The following is a 25,563-nucleotide window of genomic DNA, read 5'->3' on the forward strand; positions in this document are numbered from 1 at the left end:
TTTGATAATACCTCATGAACTATCTACAAGGCTACTCTTAACCAAGTAATACAACTGACTCTCTCTTTCATAATACCTCATGAATGAATGTGTGATCCTGCTTTCAACTTCAAGAAAAAGAATCATACTTAGTTACTTCAATAAACTTGTAGGTTTTATTATGGGCTTTATTTGTTTAGCATAAAAAATTTGGCATGCATATCTCAAAAAAGGTTAAAGCAACTATGCTAAAATGCTAGTTAAATAAGTGGTCATCTTTCATAAGAAGGTCAACCTAAGTTTGCTGAAATGTATACATTATCATCTTTCATTAGAAGGTCAACCTAAAATTGCTGAGAAGTATACATTATCATCTTTCATAAATCAGTTAACCTAAGCTTGCTGAGATATGCACACTATCATTTTTCATAAGAAGGTCAGCTTAAGTTTGCTGAGATGTGTACATTGTCATCTTTTATAAGAAGGTCAACCTAAGATTGTTGAGATGTGTACGTTGTGATCTTTCATAAGAAGGTCAACTTAAGATTGCTGAGATGTGTACATTGTCATCTTTTATAAGAAGGTCAACATAAGATTGTTGAGATGTGTACATTGTCATCTTTCATAAGAAGGTCAACTTAAGATTGCTGAGATGTGTACATTGTCATCTTTCATAAGAAGGTCAACTTAAGTTTGCTGAGATGTGTACATTATCATCTTTCATTAGAAAGTCAACCTAAGATTGTTGAGATGTGTACATTATCATCTTTCATAAGAAGGTCAACTTAAGATTGCTGAGATGTGTACATTGTCATCTTTCATTAGAAAGTCAACCTAAGATTGTTGAGATGTGTACATTGTCATCTTTCATAAGAAGATAAACTTAAGATTGCTGAGATGTGTACATTGTCATCTTTCATAAGAAGGTCAACCTAAGATTGTTGAGATGTGTACATTGTCATCTTTCATAAGAAGGTCAACCTAAGATTGTTGAGATGTGTACATTGTCATCTTTCATAAGAAGGTCAACCTAAGATTGTTGAGATGTGTACATTATCATCTTTCATAAGAAGGTCAACCTAAGTTTGTTGAGATGTGTACATTATCATTTTTCATAAGAAGGTCAACCTAAGATTGTTGAGATGTGTACATTATCATCTTTCATAAGAAGGTCAACTTAAGATTGCTGAGATGTGTACATTGTCATCTTTTATAAGAAGGTCAACCTAAGATTGTTGAGATGTGTACATTGTCATCTTTTATAAGAAGGTCAACCTATGATTGTTGAGATGTGCACATTGTCATCTTTCATAAGAAGGTCAACCTAAGATTGTTGAGATGTGTACATTGTCATCTTTCATAAGAAGGTCAACTTAAGATTGCTGAGATGTGTACATTGTCATCTTTCATAAGAAGGTCAACCTGAGATTGTTGAGATGTGTACATTATCATCTTTCATAAGAAGGTCAACCTAAGTTTGTTGAGATGTGTACATTATCATCTTTCATAAGAAGGTCAACCTAAGATTGTTGAGATGTGTAAATTATCATCTTTCATAAGAAGGTCAACCTATGATTGTTGAGATGTGTACATTATCATCTTTCATAAGAAGGTCAACCTAAGTTTGTTGAGATGTGTACATTATCATCTTTCATAAGAAGGTCAACCTAAGATTGTTGAGATGTGTAAATTATCATCTTTCATAAGAAGGTCAACCTATGATTGTTGAGATGTGTACATTATCATCTTTCATAAGAAGGTCAACATAAGATTGTTGAGATGTGTACATTATCATCTTTCATAAGAAGGTCAACATAAGATTGCTGAGATATGTACATTATCATCTATCATAAGAAGATAAACTTAAGATTATTAAGACATGGTCATTATCATCTATCATAAGATGGTGAAACTAAGATTGCTGGTACATGTACGTTATAATCTGTCATAAGAAAATGAAACGAAGATTGCTGAGACAGTGCACCAAACAGGTTAGCTACAAGGAAATCAACCAGGTCTGTCTAAATGCAATGATACAAAACAGATTTTGGGTCCTATTCACTAGATTAAACTTAATACAAAATAAACTTAAACCTAGCTGTTGTCATTCAAATATCTTTCAAGCTTTTCTTTGAAATCCCTAAAATTAACTGTAGTCACCACATCCAAAGGTAACCAACCCATTTCAAAGACCAAAACTATTTTAGAAAAAATTAAACTGTCGTATCTAAAGATAAATTATTTCCTGTCATACTTGTGGCTCCTAATTTTACCATTCGCACCACTAAATATGAGTAAATAACAACATCAACTTCCATAACAATCTTAAATACCACACAGTCAAATTCCTTTTGTCATTTATAACAATTCACTGCTTTCTTCCATCCAGCCACTCAATTTGTTAATGTATCTCCACACCTATAGAGGAAAGTTCCTTCACACGTCTTTTAAGTGATACCTTGTCAAATGCTTTTCAAAATCCAGATATACCAAATCTACACCCTTACTTATCTTCATTATATAAACAGTAACATTTTTCAAATATGTCTGGCAAGATTTCCCTTTAATAAAACAGTGTTTACTATCTGATAAACTTTCAAACTTTGTTAAATAACTTTACAATACATCTTTTATCAGACTTTCCATAATTTTTTCCACAACTAATTACTGATACAATTTTTATCACCTCTCTTGAAAGTAGGAGTTACCTTAGCTAACTCCCAATCCTCTGGTACCTGTCCCCTTATTAAGGACTTGAAGAATATAGTAGCAAGTGGTGCATGTACCTATTCCTCAACACTTTTCAAAATCCTTGGCTAAATATTATCTGACCAGATGCCTTATCCAGTGTTTAATAACAAGACCAGATTTAGTGTGTCAACATGTTCAGTCTTTTTAATACCAGGTTTTAGTGTGTCAACATGTTCAGTCTTTTTAATACCAGGTTTTAGTGTGTCAACATGTTCAATCTTCTTAAGACTAGATTTAGTGTGTCAACATGTTCAATCTTCTTAAGACCAGATATAGTGTGTCAACATGTTCAATCTTCTTAAGACCAGATTTAGTGTGTCAACATGTTCAGTCTTCTTAAGACCAGATTTAGTATGTCAACATGTTCAATCTTCTTAAGACCAGATTTAGTGTGTCAACATGTTCAGTCTTCTTAGGACCAGATTTAGTGTGTCAACATGTTCAATCTTCTTAAAACCAGATTTAGTGTGTCAACATGTTCAATCTTCTTAAGACCAGATTTAGTGTGTCAACATGTTCAATCTTCTTAAAACCAGATTTAGTGTGTCAACATGTTCAATCTTCTTAAGACCAGATTTAGTGTGTCAACATGTTCAATCTTCTTAAGACCAGACTTAGTGTGTCAACATGTTCAATCTTCTTAAGACCAGATTTAGTGTGTCAACATGTTCAATCTTCTTAAGACCAGATTTAGTGTGTCAGCATGTTCAATCTTCTTAAGACCAGATTTAGTGTGTCAACATGTTCAATCTTCTTAAGACCAGATTTAGTGTGTCAACATGTTCAGTCTTCTTAAGACCAGATTTAGTGTGTCAACATGTTCAATCTTCTTAAGACCAGATTTAGTGTGTCAACATGTTCAATCTTCTCAAGACCAGATTTAGTGTGTCAACATGTTCAATCTTCTTTATATCTTTCAGTTGTTTAGGTTGAGGAATACTGCTTAAAGTTTTATTAGTAAAAACTAAATATCAGTACTGGTATCAGTAGTATCTTAACAGTAGACTTGGTGTCAGTAATATTTTAACAATAGACTTGGTATCAGTAGTATCTTAACAGTAGACTTGGTATCAGTAGTATTTTAACAATAGACTTGGTATCAGTAGTATCTTAACAGTAGACTTGGTATCAGTAGTATCTTAACAGTAGACTTGGTGTCAGTGGTATTTTAACAATAGACTTGGTATCAGTAGTATCTTAACAGTAGACTTGGTGTCAGTAGTATTTTAACAATAGACTTGCTATCAGTAGTATCTTAACAGTAGACTTGGTGTCAGTAGTTTCTTAACAGTAGACTTGGTGTCAGTAGTATCTTAACAATAGACTTAGTATCAGTAGTATCATAACAGTAGACTGGGTATCAGTAGTATCTTAACAATAGACTGGGTGTTAGTAGTGTCTTAACAGTAGACTTGGTGTCAGTAGTATTTTAACAGTAGACTTGGTATCAGTAGTATTTTAACGGTAGACTGGGTGTTAGTAGTATTTTAACAGTAGACTTGGTATCAGTAGTATCTTATCAGTAGACTTGGTGTCAGTAGTATCTTAACAGTAGACTTGGTATCAGTAGTATCTTAATAGTAGACTTCGTATCAGTAGTATTTTAACAGTAGACTTTGTATCAGTAGTATCTTATCCATAGACTGGGTGTTAGTAGTATCTTAACAGTAGAGTTGGTATCAGTAGTATCTTATCAGTAGACTTGGTGTCAGTAGTATCTTAACAGTAGACTTGGTATCAGTAGTATCTTAATAGTAGACTTGGTATCAGTAGTATTTTAACAGTAGACTTTGTATCAGTAGTATCTTATCCATAGACTGGGTGTTAGTAGTATCTTAACAGTAGAGTTGGAGTTAATAGTATTTCTAGTAAGAGTGAAAACAAACATTGACTGGTATCTGTTTATATCTCAGGTATTTATATTTAGTTAGATGCAGTTGTAGTAGTAAACTTGAAGTGTTACAATTACTAAAAATCAGGATTTGATCTCTGCAGTGGTCACAGCACAGATTGCTTGTTGCTCACTTAAAGAAACAAATAATCTTTCTTTACAGTTCTAGACATATTTTAAAAACATTAAGTTCACGACATATTTGTAAACTTAATGATGTCTCTTTTTAGGATGTCAAATGTTTACAAAAGTGGAGTTTGGATGTTCCATGTGGGTAAAACTGGGCAAGATGGTAATGTGATACCAGCAGATCAAGGTTTAGAACCACCCATTTTAAGTGCACAGACGTGTGCTAATGCCATCATTCCCTGCCCACCCACATCCAACTGCATCGACTACAAACAAGGCTTCTGTTGTGAGTGTGGTGAAGATTATTTTGGAAATGGAATAAACTGTTTCAAAAAAGGTGATGTATGTAATAATATATGTATGTGTGTATGTAATAATATACGTATGTGTATGTAATAATATATGTATGTATGTGTATGTAATAATATATGTATGTATGTGTATGTAATAATATATGTATGTGTATGTGTTATAATTAATGTATGTAATAATATACGTATGTGTATGTAATAATATATGTATGTGTATGTGTTATAATTAATGTATGTAATAATATATGTGTGTGTGTGTAATAATATATGTATGTGTATGTAATAATTAATGTATGTGTGTATGTAATAATATATGTATGTGTGTATGTAATAATATATGTATGTGTATGTAATAATATATGTATGTGTGTATGTAATAATATATGTATGTGTATGTAGTAATATATGTATGTGTGTATGTAATAATATATGTATGTGTGTATGTAATAATAAATTTGAAGTACACAAGTTCTAGTAAAAATTATGTTAAGGGAGTTAATAGCATCATAGAATGATAGATTTCACTATGCTTAAACAAGTTCTAACAAAGGTAAACTTTCTGAAATATTTAGTAAGTGTAGCTGTCAGCTTGTTTATTTTGTTTTAAATTAGTTGTTAAGTTAAAAATGTTTTCACAAGTGAACTGTCAATGCATTAAACATTTTTAAGTTATCTCTCAAAGAGTTAAATGTTAGTTGTTGAACATTTGAATGCCAGTTGTTAATGTGTTAAATGTTTTAATTATATTATCAATGTTCTAAGTATTTTGTTCTCATCATGTAGCAGTTGCTCAGATAGTGATGTTAATAATTTGTCATTATAAAGTTGATGGTATTTTTTGTCAGTATAGTTCATTATTATTTTTATTGCTGCTTCAGGTATCGACCAAAGAATGAATGGAAAATTAAAAGGTACTTTAAATAATTTTAAGTTTGATGATGTCGACATCCACACCTATGTGGTGACGTCAGATGGGAGAACTTACACAGCAGTGAGTAAAATTCCACTTGAGGTGGGGTATGACATGCAGGCCCTTTTCACAATAGGAGAAATTGTTGGCTGGCTTTTTGCTGTTCCTCACAGTGGTGCAAAAAATGGTTTTATGGTTACAGGTAAGATGTGAGAAACAAATATATCTTATTATTAGTCTTGAAAGGAGATAAGGAAGTAACTTTAGACTAATTTTTTTCTAGCATGTAATACCAAGAAATGTATTTACTGAGTGAATTCAGTTAACATTAAGTGAGAACAAGAGACCTTTTGGTTCATCTGAACTATCCTATCCACTAAATTAAACTAATTGAAAGAAAAAAACACTCAAAACCAGTCTGTATCATTCAAATATTTATCAAGGTTTACATTAATCTTCTTTAAATTAATTGTATTCACAACATTCAAAGACAACCCATTCCAATGGTCAACTATCCTGTTAGAGAATTGAACCTGTTTCAGCTGAAAGTACTCTTAATTTGCCAAAATTTATATTGATGTTTCATATCTTTACAATTTTCATCATTAAGCACTGAAATCAAATCCCTTTTAACTCTTTCAAGAGAAAGCAGAGTCAGTTGTATATATATCTAACACCTGACACACTTCACTTACGACAGGAATTGAGTTAGACTGAACTTTGTTTATGACAAACCTCTGCTATTTTCCATCTGTCTAATTTTCTGTCCAACCTATTCCTCCACACCTAAAGAAATAACAAGTTCTTTATGTGGTATCTTGCCAAATGGTTTCTGAAAATCCAGATACACCAAATCTATACCCATACCCTCATCTATATAAACAGTAACATTTTCAAAGAATATCAAAAGATTTGTAAAGCAAATTTTTCCCTAGTGAAACCATGTTGACTATCTGATTTATTTCTAAACATTGTTAAATAACTTTACAAAGTATATTTTATCAGAGTTTTGAAAAGTTGTCCCACAACTCATATAAGGCTAATGGGTCTGTAATTACTGGAACAATTATTATTAGCTACCATACAAATGACATTATCCAACTTTCAATCCATTGACACCTGATCTCTTTTTAAGAACATAGAAAAAGAGGTAGCCAGTTGCTCACATGTAGAATCCCTAACTTCCTTCAACACCGTTTATCATTCTATAAATTTTGAATGTTTTCTTAACAAGTTCAGAATTAACTTATCATCTTGTTCAACCTTTTTATCATCTAATAACTGTCCATGTTGATGAATATTGCTTAAGTTTTCGTTAATAAAAAACTAAATAAAAATAATAATTTAATAATCCATCCCTTTTCTAATTATTAGATATTAACCTTTCAGTATCATTCCTTAAAGGCCCTACTTCTATCATATCGCTTTGCTTTCCCTTAATGTATTTTAAAAAAATCCTTACTATGTATTTTTAGATTTTCAGCCAGTATTTTTTCAGTTTTTAACTTTCCATTTGACAAGTTGTTTTCATCTTCTATAGTCCTCCAAGTCTCCTATTGTAGGAATGAATTTAAATTTCTCATGTATACAAAACTTTTGTTTTATTTATCCTTTATACCTATTGTGAGCCAGTCAGGTTCTTTTATTGTAGCCAACCATTTTTTGTCTTTGACAAACATGTTTGTTTTGAATATCTAAGAACTTTAGTCTTCAATCACTCCAGTTGCCCATTTCACATAATTCTAGTCTCATTTCTTTGAAAATTTATTTTTTTAAAAGTTGTAACCAAATTGTTATTATTCATTGTTTCTACACTGAACAAGACATCAAATCTAGTTAAGTTATGATCACTTCCATCCAGATGTTTCATATCTCCTACCATATCAGCTATTACTACATTAGAAATTAATGGTGATTCTAAAATAACTTTGTTCCTCGTAGGTTCCCTAAGCAACTGTTGCAGTAAATAATAATAAATAAATAAAAATCTTGGAAAGTTTGTGAAACATGTTTTCCTTATGTTGCGATTTTAATGTTTTCTAATCTATAAGTATGAAATTATAATTATAACCTTTATTGACAGCTGAATTCTTTATCAGTTTCATCTAATTGTCTATAACAACTTTCAACTAAACATTCTCTTCCCTTATAACCACTAACAGAAATATAAATAGATTCAAACTTACAACATGGTGTTCGGAAACTCATTGTGCAGTTTTGTAATCATATTTTACACACATAAAAAAATCATATCTTTTTAATGAATTATTTTTAATAAATTAAAAGTAGTATTTGTCCATTAATGCATTAAGTATTTGTTTTAATAGTCAATGTGTAAAGCAGTTTTCATGTTAAGATTAAAAATACTTATATCATCCCAAAAATGTCAAGTTTCCTTTTTATAACTTCTAAAACTTTCAAAATACATTTCACATGTTTTTGTTTTTCAGTACAACTTTATATTTTATCGATTACTTTCTGTTATGCTATCAAATTACATTACCAATGTGCTGCATTGTCTCTTGAAATATTATTATATTATTCTAATTTATTTTACCAAATCTAATCTTAACTAAACTAAAAATAATCCTATTTTTCACTTTATAACAATAAATAAAGAATAAACATGAAAAACAGGAAATGAATTACTTGACAGATTTTTATGAAAAACAAGAAATGTATTACTTGACAGATTTTTATGAAAAACAAGAAATGAATTACTTGACAGATTTTTTTTCATGCTTTTGATTGTTGATGACAGTTAACCCTACTTTTCTATACTGATGGTAGCAATGCACTAAATAATTTTTGCTCAGTTAAATAATGCACCAAAAACATCGACTAATGTCATGTAAAAATGCCATTAAAAATTCACTCAAGCTAATTGTTAAGGTTCTCACTGGAACATTGAGAGAAATTGAGTATTATCTGTTCAAAACAGATAGATGTAGACCTTGGATTTCTGTTGGTTGAATGTATAGTTAAGCAAAAGAAAGAACTATTGGTATATTCTGAAAGAGAGATATGTACACATGGTTTGTCTGAGTAATAACTGCTCTATAGAGAGTAATTTACATTTACAGTCGGTTTTGAAACGACTCCATTCTCGAACAATTCGGTTTTTGAACATATTGTTTGAGAAAAAAATGTCTCGGTTGCCGAACATAAACTCAGTTCCCGAACCAAGCGGTTGTGGCCGGAACCCCTGAAATAACCCGACTGATGACTCGAATGACCCTTCGACCATTTTCGGCTATAACATTTTACCCACACCTGTTGCTCAGTCCACACCCCCGCTAAAATCTGCTGTGAACATTCTCATTTTTCTTTTTCTTTTGTTGTTTTTCTAAATATTCTGATTAAATAAGCCACCATGGGGTTAAAAAAGGATAATGAAACCAGCAAACCAAAAAGAAACGTTGTTAGAGCCACAATAGAGGTGAAAAAAGATCTCATAGTGAAGTATGAGAGTGGTGTTCGCGTGTCTGACCTTGCTACACAGTTTGGTGTGGTGAAGTCTACAGTCTGCACCATACTGAAAAATAAAGAGGTCATCAAAGGAGCTGATGTTGCAAAAGGAGTGACAGTGCTTACGAAACAAAGATCACAAACAATGGAAGAGGTAGAAAAACTGTTGTTGATTTGGGTAAAGAGAAAACAGTTAGCTGGTGATAGTATTTCTGAGACCATCATTTGTGAGAAAGCAAAGCAGTTGCATGCTGACCTCCTGAAAAACACCCCTGGAATGAATGCTGATACAAGTGATGCCTTTAAGGCTATTAGGGGGTGATTTGAAAAATTTAGGAAAGGAAGTGGCATACATAGTGTGGTGAGACATGGGGAGGGTGCCAGTTCTAACAAAAACACTGCTGATAAATTTGTTAGGGAATTTAAGAACTATGTAGAAGCTGAGGGTTTTATTCCCCAACAAATGTTCAATTGTGATGAAATAGGCCTCTTTTGGAAGAAAATGCCAAAGAGGACTTACATCACCAAGGAGGAGAAGTCACTGCTAGGACACAAGCCAATGTAGGACAGGCTAACTCTATTGTTATGTAGTAATGCAAGTGGGGACTTAAAACTTAAGCCGTTGCTTGTGTACCATTCTGAGAACCAGAGGGTTTTTAAGAAAAATAATGTCCTGAAAAGTAAACTAAATGTCATGTGGAGGGCTAATAGTAAAGCATGGGTAACCAGGCAATTTTTTATGGAGTGGGTCCATGAAGTGTTTGCCCCAAGTGTAAAGAATTACCTCACGGAAAAACAGTTGCTACTCAAGGCCCTTCTTGTGATGGACAATGCACCTGCTCACCCACCAGGCTTGGAGGACGGGTTGGTGGAGGAGTACAGTTTCATTACGGTGAAGCTCTTGCTCCCTAACACGACTCCTCTCATTCAGCCCATGGACCAGCAGGTCATATCGAACTTTAAGAAACTCTACAACAAAGCACAGTTTCAAAGGTGCTTTGAAGTGACTTCTGACACAGAGTTAACCCTCAGAGAGTTCTGGTAAAATCACTGTAATATCCTCCATTGCATGAGGATCATAGACAAAGCCTGGAAGGAAGTGTCTTTGAGGACCATGAACTCAGCCTGGAAGAAATTGTGGCCAGGCTCAGTAGCAGATAGAGAGTTTGAAGGCTTTGAGCCTGAGCCTGTTGTTGAGGATATTGTCTCACTAGGCAAGTGCATGGGCTTGAATTTGAGTGGTGACGATGTGGAGGAGTTGGTGGAAGACCACAACACTGAGCTCACCATGGAAGAACTCCAAGATCTTCAGAAGGAGCAACGAAAGAATTAACTGAGGAAGTGTCTTCAGATGAGGAGGAGGGAAGGGAGGATGTTCCTAGTTCACTAATCAAGGAAACGTGTGGAAAATGGGGAAAAGGACAAAGTTTTGTGAAAAAGTTTCACTTTGACAAAGCTGTAGAAAACTGCAGCATAAACCTTTTCAATGACAATGTCATGTCTTACTTCAGAAACATTTTAAAATGCAAGCAGAAACAAACCTCATTAGACAAGTCTTTCGTGAGAAATAGGTACAGTGAGTCTCAAGCAGGTTGTAGCAGTGCAAAGAGACAGAAAAAAACCCCAGAAGGAGAGTTACCTGACGTTTTTATGGAAGGTGACTTCCAAACAATAATAATCCTCCTACTCTCCTCACCACCTTTTATTAAGCCATAGCTCTCCTCAGCACAAGGTAAAGTGCAGTTAAACTTTCATTTATTGTTTTTTATTGTGTTTATAGTTTTTGTGGTTGACTTTATGCATGTAAGTATTGTTATACAGGTATAAATAAGCAATATTTTTATTTAAAATGCTTCATAATGCGTAATTTTTGGAGGTCTGTAACGGATTAATTTAATTTACAGTATTTTTTATGGGAAGAATTGATTCGGTTTTCGAACAGCCTTCTGGAATGGATTAAGTTTGATAACCAAGGTACCACTGTACTTTCTTACTTTTTCAAGGGGTGGTGAAAAATTGAAAAGACAAGATGTCTGGAGAAAATATGTGTCATATGTGTCATACCAGAGGAAATTAAGAATTTTTTTACAATTTTTCTGTAGAATTAAGAACTTAAAATTTATATACTATTTATATGTAGATTGTTAGATTACTAACTGGTATAACACAAACAAAAAAGTAGTTTAATATAGTTTTGAATGTGAGACACTACAACTTTCATGCATAGTAAAGGATAACTGGGTTAAAAGAGCTATGTCAAAATTCTCTGTTCTGACCAGCACTCTGAAGTCATGATTTTTTATACTTTTAACATTACAATAATAACAATTAAAACTACCTTTGTACATTCTTTCTGTGCTTCTCATTTTCACTTCATTATTCTGGTCCTCTCTACTGGCTAATCCTAGTTTAAAGTTTAAGAAGCTATTTTTGTCAACACAGCTGCTATTTTTTTCTTCTAATACATAATTTCAGGAAGGATTTCTAACATAGTGAGAAACTTAAACATTAATTTAAATTTTTACAGGCATATTGTGCTACTACATTAAGAGTAAAAACATGAAACCTGAGTGTTTTTGGCACAATGAGAATTATAATATTTAGTTACAGCTAACTATTTTTGGTAATAAAGTTATTACTGTGATGATGGTAATTGTGTTACTGAAACTATTTGGCTTAAACTAATAATATAAATTCTACACTCATTATGTCAGAAAATGTCATTTTTTGTGTGTTTTTTTATAGTTAAGCCTTACATTGTTAAAAAGTAATTTGAAACTATGATTGGTACTGTTACAGCTATATTTTAACGTGATTGTTTTTCAGTATAAAAAACTGCTATACCAATCTGATATAGAATATTGACATTTCTCAATAGGTGGAGCTTTTAACAGAACAGTGGAAATTGAATTTCCACAGACTGGCCATCATGTGACAATTGACGATCACTTCTTAGGACCTGATGTTTACAACCAAATGCAGGTAGTTACACAAATCAGAGGCTCACTTCCAACTGTCCCAATTGGATCGAAGATAATTCTGAATGAGTATGAGGAGGAATTTACAAGAATCTCAAATGGTAAAATAATAAATATGTGGAATATGATAGAGTAATGTTCATTAGAATGGACAAGAAAAGATGCAAAATCCAAAAATGAAATTGTGGAAGTTACATACAAAGGATAATCAAATATACTATCATAGTATAATGTTTAACAGTAATTAATGTATTCTTAATAACAAGTTATGTTCACTGGTAGCTATAATAGAATAGATACCATATAACAAAAGAACATGATATGAGAGTTAAGTTGATTTATTATAATCTGAATGGTGGGTAGAACACAACTGTTAGAAATTAGGATTTTTCAAAAGAAGTGAAAACACAAGGAATCAAACTTGTGACTTGTTATGGCTGTATAATGTAGGAAAACTATTTCAGTCACTGGAAAATTACTGTACCAGCATCAGGATGACATAGTAATGGAGTTATATCACTGCATTAGACTTCTACACAACCACCAAAATGGTATAATAATTATGTTGTATTATTTAATTGGACTGTTAAACAACCACTAAAATGGTATAATAATTATGTTTTATTATATAATTAGACTGTTACACAACCACCAAAATATTATAATAATTTTGTTGTACTATTTAATTAGACTGCTACACAACCACTAAAATGATATAAGAATGTATGTGAGCTACTCAAGTTTACAAGCTGTTCCCATCTCCTGATTATTTAACTTACATTGCAGTATTAATAATGGTTTACTATGACATGCTATGTTATAATAATTTTATTTATATTTACTTTACAGGGTTGATTCGCTCTCACTCCTCACGTACATACCGTCTTCAAGACAATGGCTTAGAAGTTCCTTTCCAGGTAGATCAAACCATTTCATTTTTGGAATGTAAGTTTGGTAGTAACGATCCTGATCTAGACTCGATGAAACTCAAGCATGGAAGAACATTCATTGTGTACAACGAGAAAGAAGAGATACTGAGATATGCCATGACAAGTAAAATATCTCCTCGCTCAGGTCAGTCTGGTACATAGGAAACAAAGAAGGTTTTATGACATAAACCAGTGTGTAACATTAAAACCTGAGAATACCATCAACCAGTTTATTACATTAGAACCAGTAAAGGTCCTAATATCAAAATCCAGTCTGTTACAGTAGAACCAGAGAAGGTTCTAGTACCATAAACCATTCTGTTACATTAGAACCAGAGAAGGTTCTAATATCATGAGTGTATTACATTAGAACCATATGAAGTCACCTGACCATAAATCAGTCCATTACATTAGAACCAGAGAAGGACCTAATACCATAAATAAATCTGTTACATTAGAACCAGAGCAGGTCCTGTGACTAGTTGTTGCTTGTATTGTTCACTGGATTATGTTAGAGAAATATGAGAGATGTTTAAGTTTAGAAGTAATTATTAAAGTATATAATGTAATACAGAATTTACAAATTATAGTAATTTAGTTCAGTTTATAAACTAGTTGTAGTCTAGAATACTGTAGTTATTATTCTGGTATATCTATTCTGTCAGATAATAAAACTTTGTAAGCTATTAAATTTTAAATATCAAGTATATTGCCAAGGCAGGATGGGTTCATATTTAAGAATCATAGTTGTTGGTTTTCAAAGGAGATATTGTTTAGGTTTCCTTATGCACTCATCAAGCAATAAGTAGTGAGGTCCTTTGGGGTATAGTTAGGCATTAAATCAGTTTATTATACACTCAGTGAAAGTATGTATTGAATGACAACTATTTCTGTAATAAGTAAACTGAAGGATGCATTAAGACAAGATGAAAAAATCAGAAATTGAAGAGAAAATAAAAGATGTTAAAGAACACACTACATTAAAGAAAGTGAAGCCAAAGCAACCACAGAGTAAAAGGAAACCAATGTATTACAAGAGCAAAGTTTGTCCATGGCTATATTTGTATGTACAAAAAATTCTTTAGACTGTAGAATATCATTATTGTATCTAAAACTATAAGTAACACTCATTACCTTTTAAAAGTCCACAGAGGCTGATTCTGTTACATTATAAGTCAGTTAACAAGAAGAATTCATCTTCTCTGTCACTCTTACTCACTGTACATTCACTCATGTTACCTTTTAAAAATCCACAGAGGCTGATTCTGTTACATTATAAGTCAGTTAACAAGAAGAATTCATCTTCTCTGTCACTCTTACTCACTGTACATTCACTCATGTTACCTTTTAAAAATCCACAGAGGCTGATTCTGTTACATTATAAGTCAGTTAACAAGAAGAATTCATCTTCTCTGTCACTCTTACTCACTGTACATTCACTCATGTTACCTTTTAAAAATCCACAGAGGCTGATTCTGTTACATTATAAGTCAGTTAACAAGAAGAATTCATCTTCTCTGTCACTCTTACTCACTGTACATTCACTCATGTTACCTTTTAAAAATCCACAGAGGCTGATTCTGTTACATTATAAGTCAGTTAACAAGAAGAATTCATCTTCTCTGTCACTCTTACTCACTGTACATTCACTCATGTTACCTTTTAAAAATCCACAGAGGCTGATTCTGTTACATTATAAGTCAGTTAACAAGAAGAATTCTTCATTTGTGTCACTCTTATTCACTGTACATTCACTCATGTTACCACTTTCTTTGCCATTATTGTATCCAAAACTTTAAATAAATGACTCCTTTTCATCAAAGACTACACAGTTGACTCAATTACTTTAGAACATGCTTTGGCAAGATAAACCATTCTTTTGACTTCTATTAAACTGTGAAACTCATTTTAAAATATTGCTCATTCTGGCTAAACTAAAAAATCATGTGACTTAGTTTCACGTTCACTGACTTAACGTTTTTTTCTGTTTATGACCACAGTTATATCCAGAGCTTTAAATAATTATATTATTTTGTTTTGTCAAAGTTCACACAGAGTGGTTCAATTACGTTTTACCCAACTGACAAGACAGATTATTTTTCCTATTTCTGTTGTTACAATACAGCTGTATGTTGTCCAACTGAGGCATCAAACGATCCAGAAGCTATGAGATACTATGATGTAACAATATTCTCTTAACGCAATGAGAAAAGTGCCATCAACAATATAACAAAACCTAAGACAAAAATTAAACTGTATAAACAATGTACAACTCGTATAGAGTTATGTAACAAAACTTGTCACAACTAACATTTTAAAAATGATGAACCTTCAACACTCCTATCGTGAAACCTAAAAACTCATTAAATATTAAGTCACAAAACAAACTAAATGATAGCACTTATACTAAACAGTCTTGTATATACAACAAATAGTCTGTCAGAGATTATTTTCATAAGTAGTTTACTTGTACTGTTTAGCAAGCTGATTAGTTGTCAGTTGTTTTGGGAATGACAACTATTTTTCAGCACTTGGATTAAAACCTTGCTTTAAGTGATATAGAGAGTGGTGAGGTAGCAGATATGTCCCTTAGGGAGATTTTAAAAATGAGATTGATGATTTTACCTTCTTCCAGTATCAAGTTTTTGAGCATTTTAATGTGAATTTTAACATTGGTGCAGCTAACTGGGTGAATGATGTTATTGTTGGAGTAGGAAGTCTTGATATGTGTGTCTGAGGGTGCAGGGAAATGTGGGTTGAATAGGGAGCAGTTGATGGAGATAAAGGCATTTATGGTTTTGAAGTGATAATTGTCAAATCACATGAGATCCAGCATTTTAAAGAACTCAGTGAGATAATTAGTGAACTTGTTAGCTTTACTTACATTGGTGTTGGCAGTTACATTATTACATACTATTGATATGTGCTGGTCTATTGATTGGCAGAAATTATCACAGCTGGTTTTATGTTGCTGTTTGATTAATGTCTGGGTGTAACTGTGTTGTGTGTTAATTAGGGTTTTTATTTGTAAATCTTGTATATTAATTAATTTGCATGTAAGACTGTGCTTTTGATGATGCGTACATGAATGGCTGGGGTGTATTTCCATGCTTTAAGTTTGAGAGGAACTTTCTGTCATGAGAGTATAGCTGCTGATGATGTGTACATGAATGGCTGGGGTGTATTTCCATGCTTTAAGTGTGAGAGGAACTTTCTGTCATGAGAGTATAGCTGCTGATGATGTGTACATGAATGGCTGGGGTGTATTTCCATGCTTTAAGTTTGAGAGGAACTTTCTGTCATGAGAGTATAGCTGCTGATGATGTGTACATGAATGGCTGGGGTGTATTTCCATGCTTTAAGTTTGAGAGGAACTTTCTGTCATGAGAGAAAGTCATTACACATTTAATTGCTGTTATAATTTTAGTTGCTAGCTTTTTAACTGTTTTCATTGAGTGTGTTGGAAGCTGATGATTGAAACTGAAATAGAGCTTGAAAAGGTACCAGTTTGCTCAAGTGAAATTGTGGGCTAGCAGTTGGGGGATTAATGGGAGAAAGGTAGTTAATAACTTTATGGTTTTCTATTAGAAACACTAAAGATTCCATGCTAAATGATTCATTTGGCTGTTTTTTTAATAGAAACTACCCAGTGATTTCTGATAATTAAACCAGGTCTTCATCTTACTAACCATAATGTTTTTAATAGATTCTTTGGGAATTTTATCTAGAACCTGAAGATTTTTGTAAGGAAAGAAATACTTTGTATGATTCTATAAATGCAGAATTTAAAACTTATCTAATGGTATTCTAAATCATGCATGCACACAAGGAGGGTTTGAGGGAGTTTTGACCAAACTCCCTATGTTTGTGATGTAAAAATATTTTATGTAAGCAGCCACTCAGTTTTTAAGCTACATTTTATGCAAATTTGTTTCCTTATTTAATATCACAATGCCTAGTTCATACATGTTTTCTAGGCTGTATATCCCCATAGCATTAACCTGCCTTGCATACTGATTTTGCCTTCCACAGTACGAGTTAAGTTGGCTTTTGAGTTCACAAAATAGATACCACCCCTCCTTCAAGAATTCTGCATATAGTCCTGTAAATTAATATCCTGTTCCACATCTGTAGGTTCAAACCTTAATTAATTATCGCTAACCTTTTTAAGTAGCATGTTCTAATTTGATATCATGTCTGACAACTGAAGGTTTTAACCTTAATCTAATTATTCCTAACCTTACTGTGTAGTACATTTTCAATTAATGTTCTGTACAATAGCTGAAATTCCTAAGCCGTAATCTACATGTTCATAACTTTATTGGCTAATAGGTTTTTTTTAGTATCCTGTCAAACAGCTGAACACATTTATCTTTAACCTAATTAGTCCTAACTGTATTTACTGATAAGTTCTAAATCAACATCCCATCCTACAGCTGAAGGCCCCCTGCAGACAAGGAAGCTCCCAGTGTGGACCAAACAGTAAGTGTGTGGAAGAAGGAGATAATTTCCGATGTGTCTGTGAACAAGGATATGAATATCTGTATGAAGATGATGTGAATGGTGAAAAGGCAACATGCTTAGGTAAGAATCAAATCGGGAAATTTTGACGAGAAACATGTTTGTTGGATTCTCGGATGATTTACTTATGCAGATGAAATACTCTACACTTGGAGCATAAATCGTCCTTTTCATGGGTATGTTTTCAGGTATAAATTAAAAGAACAACTTGCATTCCTATACTTATTTTTATTCTATAAATGAAAGTATTTCTGGAAGAACTAACTGTCACTTCTGCATTAACGTTTTCAGATATAAATGAATGTACTTCTGGAAGAGACAACTGTCACCTGTATGCTGAATGTATTAACCTGCCTGGAAGTTTTGCATGTAGATGTCTCCGTGGGTATTCGGGTAATGGTGTGAATTGTGAACGTAAGTTTCTGTTAGAATTTAAGCTGAAACTTTGTGTTCATTGTATAAATAAAACATTTAGAAAAAAAATTATATGTTTCTTTTATAAGCTATTAAGAAACATTTATTCTGATATGATATTTTACATTTTTTTTCTCAAAAAACATTTTCAATTTGTACTGTCCTCTATTAGCATACTTTTTCACTCACTACTCCCACTTATTATTGCATACTAACAAGCAAATGATCATGTAATATCCCTCTACAGGAGTGCAACACTACCCTTATTTTAACTACTGGCCCCTATAATCATGCACATATTAATTAGTTACCAATTGGCAGTCCTACAGATTAGATATCTTTTGTGCTTGCAGATTACTTAACATATCCACAAGTTTTAATTTTAGGGATTTCTACATTAGTTAATTTATTATCACATGTTTCCATTCTGTTTCTTGGAGAGTTATAACGATTTATTTTATCTTATCCCTTCATTCAGTTTTGGGAGTTACGAACATTCAGTTTTAGGTGGTCAAGACAACTTACTGTGGCAGCAAAAGTACCAACCATGTCCAAAGGGTTAAAATGATGATTCTTGGCTTATGAAGTGACAGCTCTGGTTCATCAGGAGTTGACCAATTTTGTGCAACAATCCGGACACAATGGTGATGATTGTCTTCATAAGGTCTTCAGTAATATTTTGGTTTTATATTTCATCCCTGCTGAATATACTTCTTAGTTATGTGTAGCTTTGGGGGGACTTGCTCAGACCTTTTTCCTCTTTTAGTGGATTTGTAATTCAGGTGTTATTCAGTTATGCAATGTTCTTTACTTATCTCTCAGTTTCCACCCATGTCTTTCTCAGGAATGAGCATTCGTGCTATTATTTAGGGTTTTTTTTCCTCCCATGGATGTTGGAGTTCATGTGAGATGTCTTTGAGGCTATTTGTATTCAGGGATCAGTATGCTTTGACTCCCATGTACTGTGGGTGATCATGTTTCTGATTATTGTTGTTCCAACTTTCCTTATTTGGGCTCACTTCATTTGGTGTTGTTTCTCCCTTAGTAGGATTCAGACCCCAATAATTCAATTACATTGTTCATATTCATCTTACTTTGACCACCCTTCTTGTGCTATGGTTGGTGGGGCCACCTTTGGAGGTATCTGGAGGTTGGTTTGTGGATTCTGAAAGTTGTTTCAGTAAGTCTAGTTATCTATGTCCATTCATCTGTTCTGTCGTCTCACAATCCATTCCTTTCTCTCCTTTTCCCACCCTTATGACTGTTCCAATTCCACCAACCTCCTTTGTCTGGTCATGGCTCTCTTCAGATATATGATGTGCACTGCCACCTTATATTGTTCCAAAGTCCATTTGTTTCTTCTATGAAATCCTCACCTCAGCCATGACCTTTTTCCCATTACCCTTCTGGGTTGAATTCATCAGTACTTTACCTTGGCATTTTCTTTCCTTTTCTCTTGATAATTGTTGTCTTTTTTCAACTTATCATCTCATCAGGTCTGAACATCATCAGTGCTGTAATTGTTTGTCTGTGTAATAAGTACATCAGCTAATTTGTTTTTACCTATGCAGGAGGCTTTTTCATATACTTGGGTCAAATTCAGTGGTGAGGGTTGCCTGACCAAGCATACTTAGTCTTAAATTAACAATGTACGACCTGTGAACATGCTAGATGACTGTGACATTGAAATTCTTTCTAGCATTGCCCTGATGTACCATTCAGTTTGCCCCTCGATGTTTATTGATTGAATTTATCATTGTATTTTTTTTATGATTTCAAAAAATAATCTATAACACTCATCCAGGTCATATTGCACCAACCAATGAGATGGGGTGTTTCACAACACCATTTGTAGGTATGCCTTGCAGTGTTGTGCTTCATAAGTTTGTTCATCCCAGATGGTACACTTGTGCACTAACATGAATAAAGGAGAGATTACTGCCCATCTCCAAACATCTGTGGTATTTAAGGCTCTTTGTATCACAGACATAACTTCTCATTCCAGACACCACCAGGTGTTGGATGATGTGCTTTATCTGCTTTTCTCTGCATTCACCCACTGCACTGTTGTCAGGGCTGCTATTTTTGAGACTCTCCAACACGCTTTCTCTTTCCTTCTTCTAGTGGACTATGGGAGTCCTTGCCACTTACCAAATTCTAGCCACTGGGGAAGTGGCCCATCATAGAGGCCTCTCCTCCTGAGTGGGCCCAATACCACTCAGTTTGAGAGTTGGACAGTGGCATTCTGTGGGTTAGGTGATGCCCTTCCTACCACAGACCTGATATACAATTCCACTGCTGCAAGGGTATAGGTGTAGCACTACACTACATGTATATATCTAACCTATATAAAAGCCAGTATGTGTGTTTGCTACATCATATCACATGCAATTTCTTGAAATAGGAGGAATCATAAAAGTAAAAATGCATATATTTTGATAGAAGAGTTTGATTATTGTCTGTGTATTACTATTTTAGTGATGGTATTTAAGGGGCCCATAAGGGGGATACAGTGAAAATTTGTAAGTGTGGTGAGTGCTGGTGTAATAAGATTAAATATGTAGTGTAGGATCACCTGGCCTAAAGCCAAGTGCAAAAAATTTATCATGAAAGGAAAAATATTGATGGACTTTTAAACTTAAATAATTTCTGTTATATCATTTACATTTTTAATAAAAAACAAACCTTTTTAACCAATGGAGACTGAATTAAAAATCAACAAATATATTTCCAGTTTTGTTATCTATACATTTCATTTTATATTTTCAATACATAGACTAACAATATAACATTAGATTATAGTTTTGGTGCTAAGCAATGTGACATAAAAGCCATTATTAGCATTACCAAAATGCACTGGCTTTTCTATGTATTATAAGTTATTAATCTAACTGATTTTTACTAATAATTCCACTATGAATGTGTCACAATGTGTCACATTTCATGAATGATCTTAATTTGACTTGGCTCACTAAGGAAATGACTGACATTTGACTGCCTCAACTGCTCTTTTCTGCTTCATTGTTGGTTGAGTTTTATTTTGCAAAATTTATTTATTTCAGTTAGCTATAAAATTGGAGGTTAGAATATACTATGGGTAGAAATGGTGGTACTTGTTCTGTCATTTTTGATGGGCTATACACTTGTATATATATAAATATGTTATAGAACAATATATATGTAAAAACGGCTGGTTTGAGTTGAGAAAATGTTTTATGTAGAGGAGCAAACAACGTTTTGATCTTCTTCAGTTGAAACATTGTTCGCTACTCTACATAAAGAATTTTCTCAACCTAAACCAGCCGTTTTTACATATATATTTTTCTCTACAAGTGGGTTTTCTCATCATCACTGAATATGTTATATTTTGCCCTTCTAGCTGAAAAACCATCCATCATACCATCATCTGAATATCTGTTCCCAGAGAGTGGGTATCAGTTGGAGATGGTCCAGCAACATAAGTCTTCACATGGCTTTGATTGGTACTCTTCTCTTTCTGTGGCCTGGATGATAAATTCCCAGTGCTGCCAGGTTTTGGATTGGTGATACAACCTCAGACTTGTGGCCCACCTTTTTATCATCTGTTAAATGTCAGTTTCTGGTAGATCCAGTGTTGGTTGTCACTGGACAAGACACATGATTTCCTACTTGTGTAAGGCTGTATACACTTCTCCTACTGCTGGATAGCTGGAGAAAATTCTCAGTGGCACCAGGTTTTGGACTAGAAATGAACACCTTACCTGGTATCTCTTATTTCCTGTCATCTGTTGGATGTCAATTCCTGGTAGTTGTTGGTTGTATTGAAGGTGCACACATGAAGAGGTGGGTTCTTGATACAGGAGCCTCTTTTCCCTGCTGGTACCTGTTTTTGAGATGAAAGTTAAAGAATCCTCATCTTATCATGGACCTGATGCACAGTTTCAGATGCTGTCAGGTGTTGGTTGAGATCAAACTCACATTTATAGTTTGTTACACCCTAACCACTCTACACGAGGGGTCTCATTATTTCTGTGTTTTTTTTGGGAGGACTCTTCCAAGTTTGTACTTTTTGTATTTTGGTAAAGGATGAAGAGTATACCTGGCTCAGAAGTGGTATGGTCTCTTACAGTTGTGTTCTTTTTAATCCCTTCTCATACCTCATGGTCATCCTTTGGGTGCTTTTTGAAAGGGAACATCTAACTGGCCCTTTGCCAGTTCAGTGTGGAATTATATCTTTTAGTGAGAGAAGGTAGTATATTATATCAGAAGTTAACGTTTTCCTAAACTGAAAATGTACTTCCAATAGATACTTACCTCACATTTCCCACCCAAACTTCCTACTTCTTCTGTGATTTGGTCTGGTTAGTTACGATCGGTCTTGAAGTGATTAAATGGGCATCAATAGAGAAGGATGGCTATAGTTACAATAGGGGTAGAGTTGGATAGAATTGCATTCATGTTTTTGGAGGGATGCTGCAAGATCACTTCAAGTTAGTATGCAGTAATAAGTGGGAGTAGCAAGGCTAGTGACAAATTTGCACTAATACAGGGCAGTACAAATTGAGAAAGTTTTTCGTGTGAGAGATATAAGTATCTTTTGAAAATACATTTTCACTTTAGGAAAATGTTAGCTTTAGTGAGTTAACAAGAAAAGTAAAACTGTATTGTTTTTGATAAAAAGGACCATTCTTAGATGTATTATTTGAAACAAAATTATTTGGATTGGTTTTGGAACTAAAGTAGTTTTATTCACTATAATTTACTGCATTATTCTTTACTGTATTATTTAGATTATGATGTAGCAGTTACATATTTTTAGTGGATTATTTGAGTTGGACAGTACTTTCACGTAGGTGGTGAAACATTATTTTCACTTCAGGAACCCTGACCTGTAATGACCTAAATTGTGATGTTAATGCTGAATGTGACCTTGGACCAAATGACATTCCTGTTTGTCGGTGTAAAGCAGGCTTTGAAGGAGATGGTTACGTCTGCCAACACGTGAGTGGTATTGGTGAGGACTGCCGAATCGTGAACTACTGTGACTCTCATGCCTCCTGTAACTTCAATCCCACTGCACAGAAATTTCAGTGTGAATGTAACCCTGGATATACTGGTGATGGTGTTGTTTGCATTGAAGAAATCTCTCCCAGTACATGTGATGTAGCTAACAACTGCGACAAAAATGCCCTCTGTGTACACCAGTATGGAGGATATGTGTGTGAGTGTAAAAGTGGTTTTAGTGGAGATGGGTACAAGTGTGTTCCTGAAAGTAAGTAATACAGAAGATTGGGCTGAAGTTACGTTTTTTAACATAACATTTTGGGAAAACATGGAATCTTTTCAATCCTCTAAACTGAACTATTAGTAAATAAATTTAAAAAATCTTAAAGCCATTCTTTATCATTCATATAAAGCTTTTTCTTAAACTTACTTAAATCTACAACCTCTATAACATCTGAAGGCAACTCATTTTAAAGGCCAACCATCCTCTTATAAAAATGGAACTGTCTTAGCTAAAGACCCATCAGTGGCACAGTAGTATGACTGTGAGCTCACTCTGATAGAAATCAGGTTTTGATACCTATGGTGGGCGAAGAAGAGATAGCCTTTGTGCTTAATTCCAAACAACCCAAACATAGCTAAAGCTGGCTCCTACACTATCAAAACTCATATTTATATTCTCCTAGTTGTACTATTCTCAATGTTAAATATAAACAGTCACTTTACAACCTTCAATACCCGTCATATCTCCCCCAACTATTCTTTTTTGAAGTGAAAAAAATGAGAGATTTCAGCATCTCCTCATATTATGACCTCCCTTTCTCTCAACCATTTCTAAAAATTCAGTTTATTTCCTAAACTGAACATAATACTCTAAATTTGGCATAACCAGCACCCTGTACAATGAAATTAGAACCTATTTATACTTGTATTCAATATTTCTGTAGTTACAACCTAAAATTCCGTTTGCTGTACCAAACTGTAATAACCCAGACGTATTATCTTGCATTTATCATAATTAAATCCCATCTGGCATTTATTTACCAAACTCACTAAATGATCTAAATCCTTTTGTAAATCATCAGCATCCTCTTTACAGTTAGCAACACTTGAGACCTTCATAACATATGAAAATATGAGTAATTTATTGATGATTCTATGATTAAAAAGAGCAATGGTTCTAACCCTGAAGTACCCCACTTGTGACATTATTTAATGTGACTGAACTACATTTGTAACAACCATCTGCTTTCTTCTGTCCAATTTGGTGTTTATCTTTCACACTGATAGAAATAAGTTTTTGCAAGGCTTTTATTTGGCACCTTGTTAAATGTTTTCTGAAAATCCAAATAGACTAAATCTACACCCTTACACTCTGCTACATAAGCAATAACTTTTTCAAAGTATGACAGAAGATTTGTAAGGTTATTCATGGTGATGAGAAACTCACTTGAAGTAATAATGTATTCTCAAGATGGCTGGTATGCAAATTCTCTTTGTTAACATGAAGCTGACCTAAGAAAGTCAAAACATTGTTCTGTACTTTTTTTAATTAATGTTTCAATACTCATACCATTCGTCTTGAGCATACATTTTTAAGGTGAGAATTCCAAAATTGTAAAACCATGTTTACTATCAAATAAAATTATAAACTTTGTCACGTGACTTTGCAAAACATTTTTAACAGGCTTTCCAGAACGTTTCCCACAACTGATCTAAAACTGACAGGCTTGTAATATCTGGGACAATTTTTATCACCTCTCTTGAAAGTAGGAGTTACATTAGTTAACTTCCAATCATCTGGTACCTGTCCCCTTATCAAGGACTGACAAAAAATAGCTGCAAGTGGCGAACACATCCAAACTTTAACATGCTTCAAAACCTTTGGGGAAATATTACCTGGCCCAGAGACATATTGTTCTATTCACTTCTCAATTTTTATTATCCTTTTCACAGCAGGCGTGGTAGAAAATACAAGTTCATATACATATTTGTACAAGTTAAGCAGTGTGTGTATCTTTACAAAATACTTGAGTTCGTGTACATATTTGTACAAGTTAAGCAGTATGTGTACCTTCACAAAATAAATGAGTTCATCTACATATTTGTACAAGTTAAGCAGTATGTGTACCTTTACAAAATCTGGTAGATGTTTAGTAATTATACCAAGTCTATTGTACACAAAAATTCAAATTTCTTAACAAAGTATTTGTTTGTGAAAATTTCAAATCTGTTTTGTTACTAGTGCAAATGTGAAGTGATTTTCATGCCATGACTAAAAAAACAAGTCTTTGTTCCA

The 25,563-nt window shown here is 33.5% G+C and overlaps 1 protein-coding gene across 1 annotated transcript in view; it reads left to right on the forward strand.

The window, feature by feature from the left end:
* The window catches only part of LOC143226890 (uncharacterized), a 96,878-nt gene that overhangs the window by 15,836 nt on the left and 55,479 nt on the right, over window positions 1–25,563 (forward strand). Inside the window, exons 5-12 of the mRNA XM_076458425.1 lie at window positions 4,852–5,087; window positions 5,940–6,173; window positions 12,318–12,518; window positions 13,267–13,491; window positions 13,595–13,599; window positions 17,789–17,930; window positions 18,159–18,281; window positions 23,140–23,532. Of these exons, the coding sequence (XP_076314540.1) occupies window positions 4,852–5,087; window positions 5,940–6,173; window positions 12,318–12,518; window positions 13,267–13,491; window positions 13,595–13,599; window positions 17,789–17,930; window positions 18,159–18,281; window positions 23,140–23,532 (1,559 nt within the window). The remainder of the gene's footprint in view (window positions 1–4,851; window positions 5,088–5,939; window positions 6,174–12,317; window positions 12,519–13,266; window positions 13,492–13,594; window positions 13,600–17,788; window positions 17,931–18,158; window positions 18,282–23,139; window positions 23,533–25,563) is intronic.

The sequence above is a fragment of the Tachypleus tridentatus genome, chromosome 9 (assembly GCF_004210375.1).
Source record: "Tachypleus tridentatus isolate NWPU-2018 chromosome 9, ASM421037v1, whole genome shotgun sequence".
In the NCBI taxonomy this organism is placed as follows: Eukaryota; Metazoa; Arthropoda; class Merostomata; order Xiphosura; family Limulidae; genus Tachypleus; species Tachypleus tridentatus.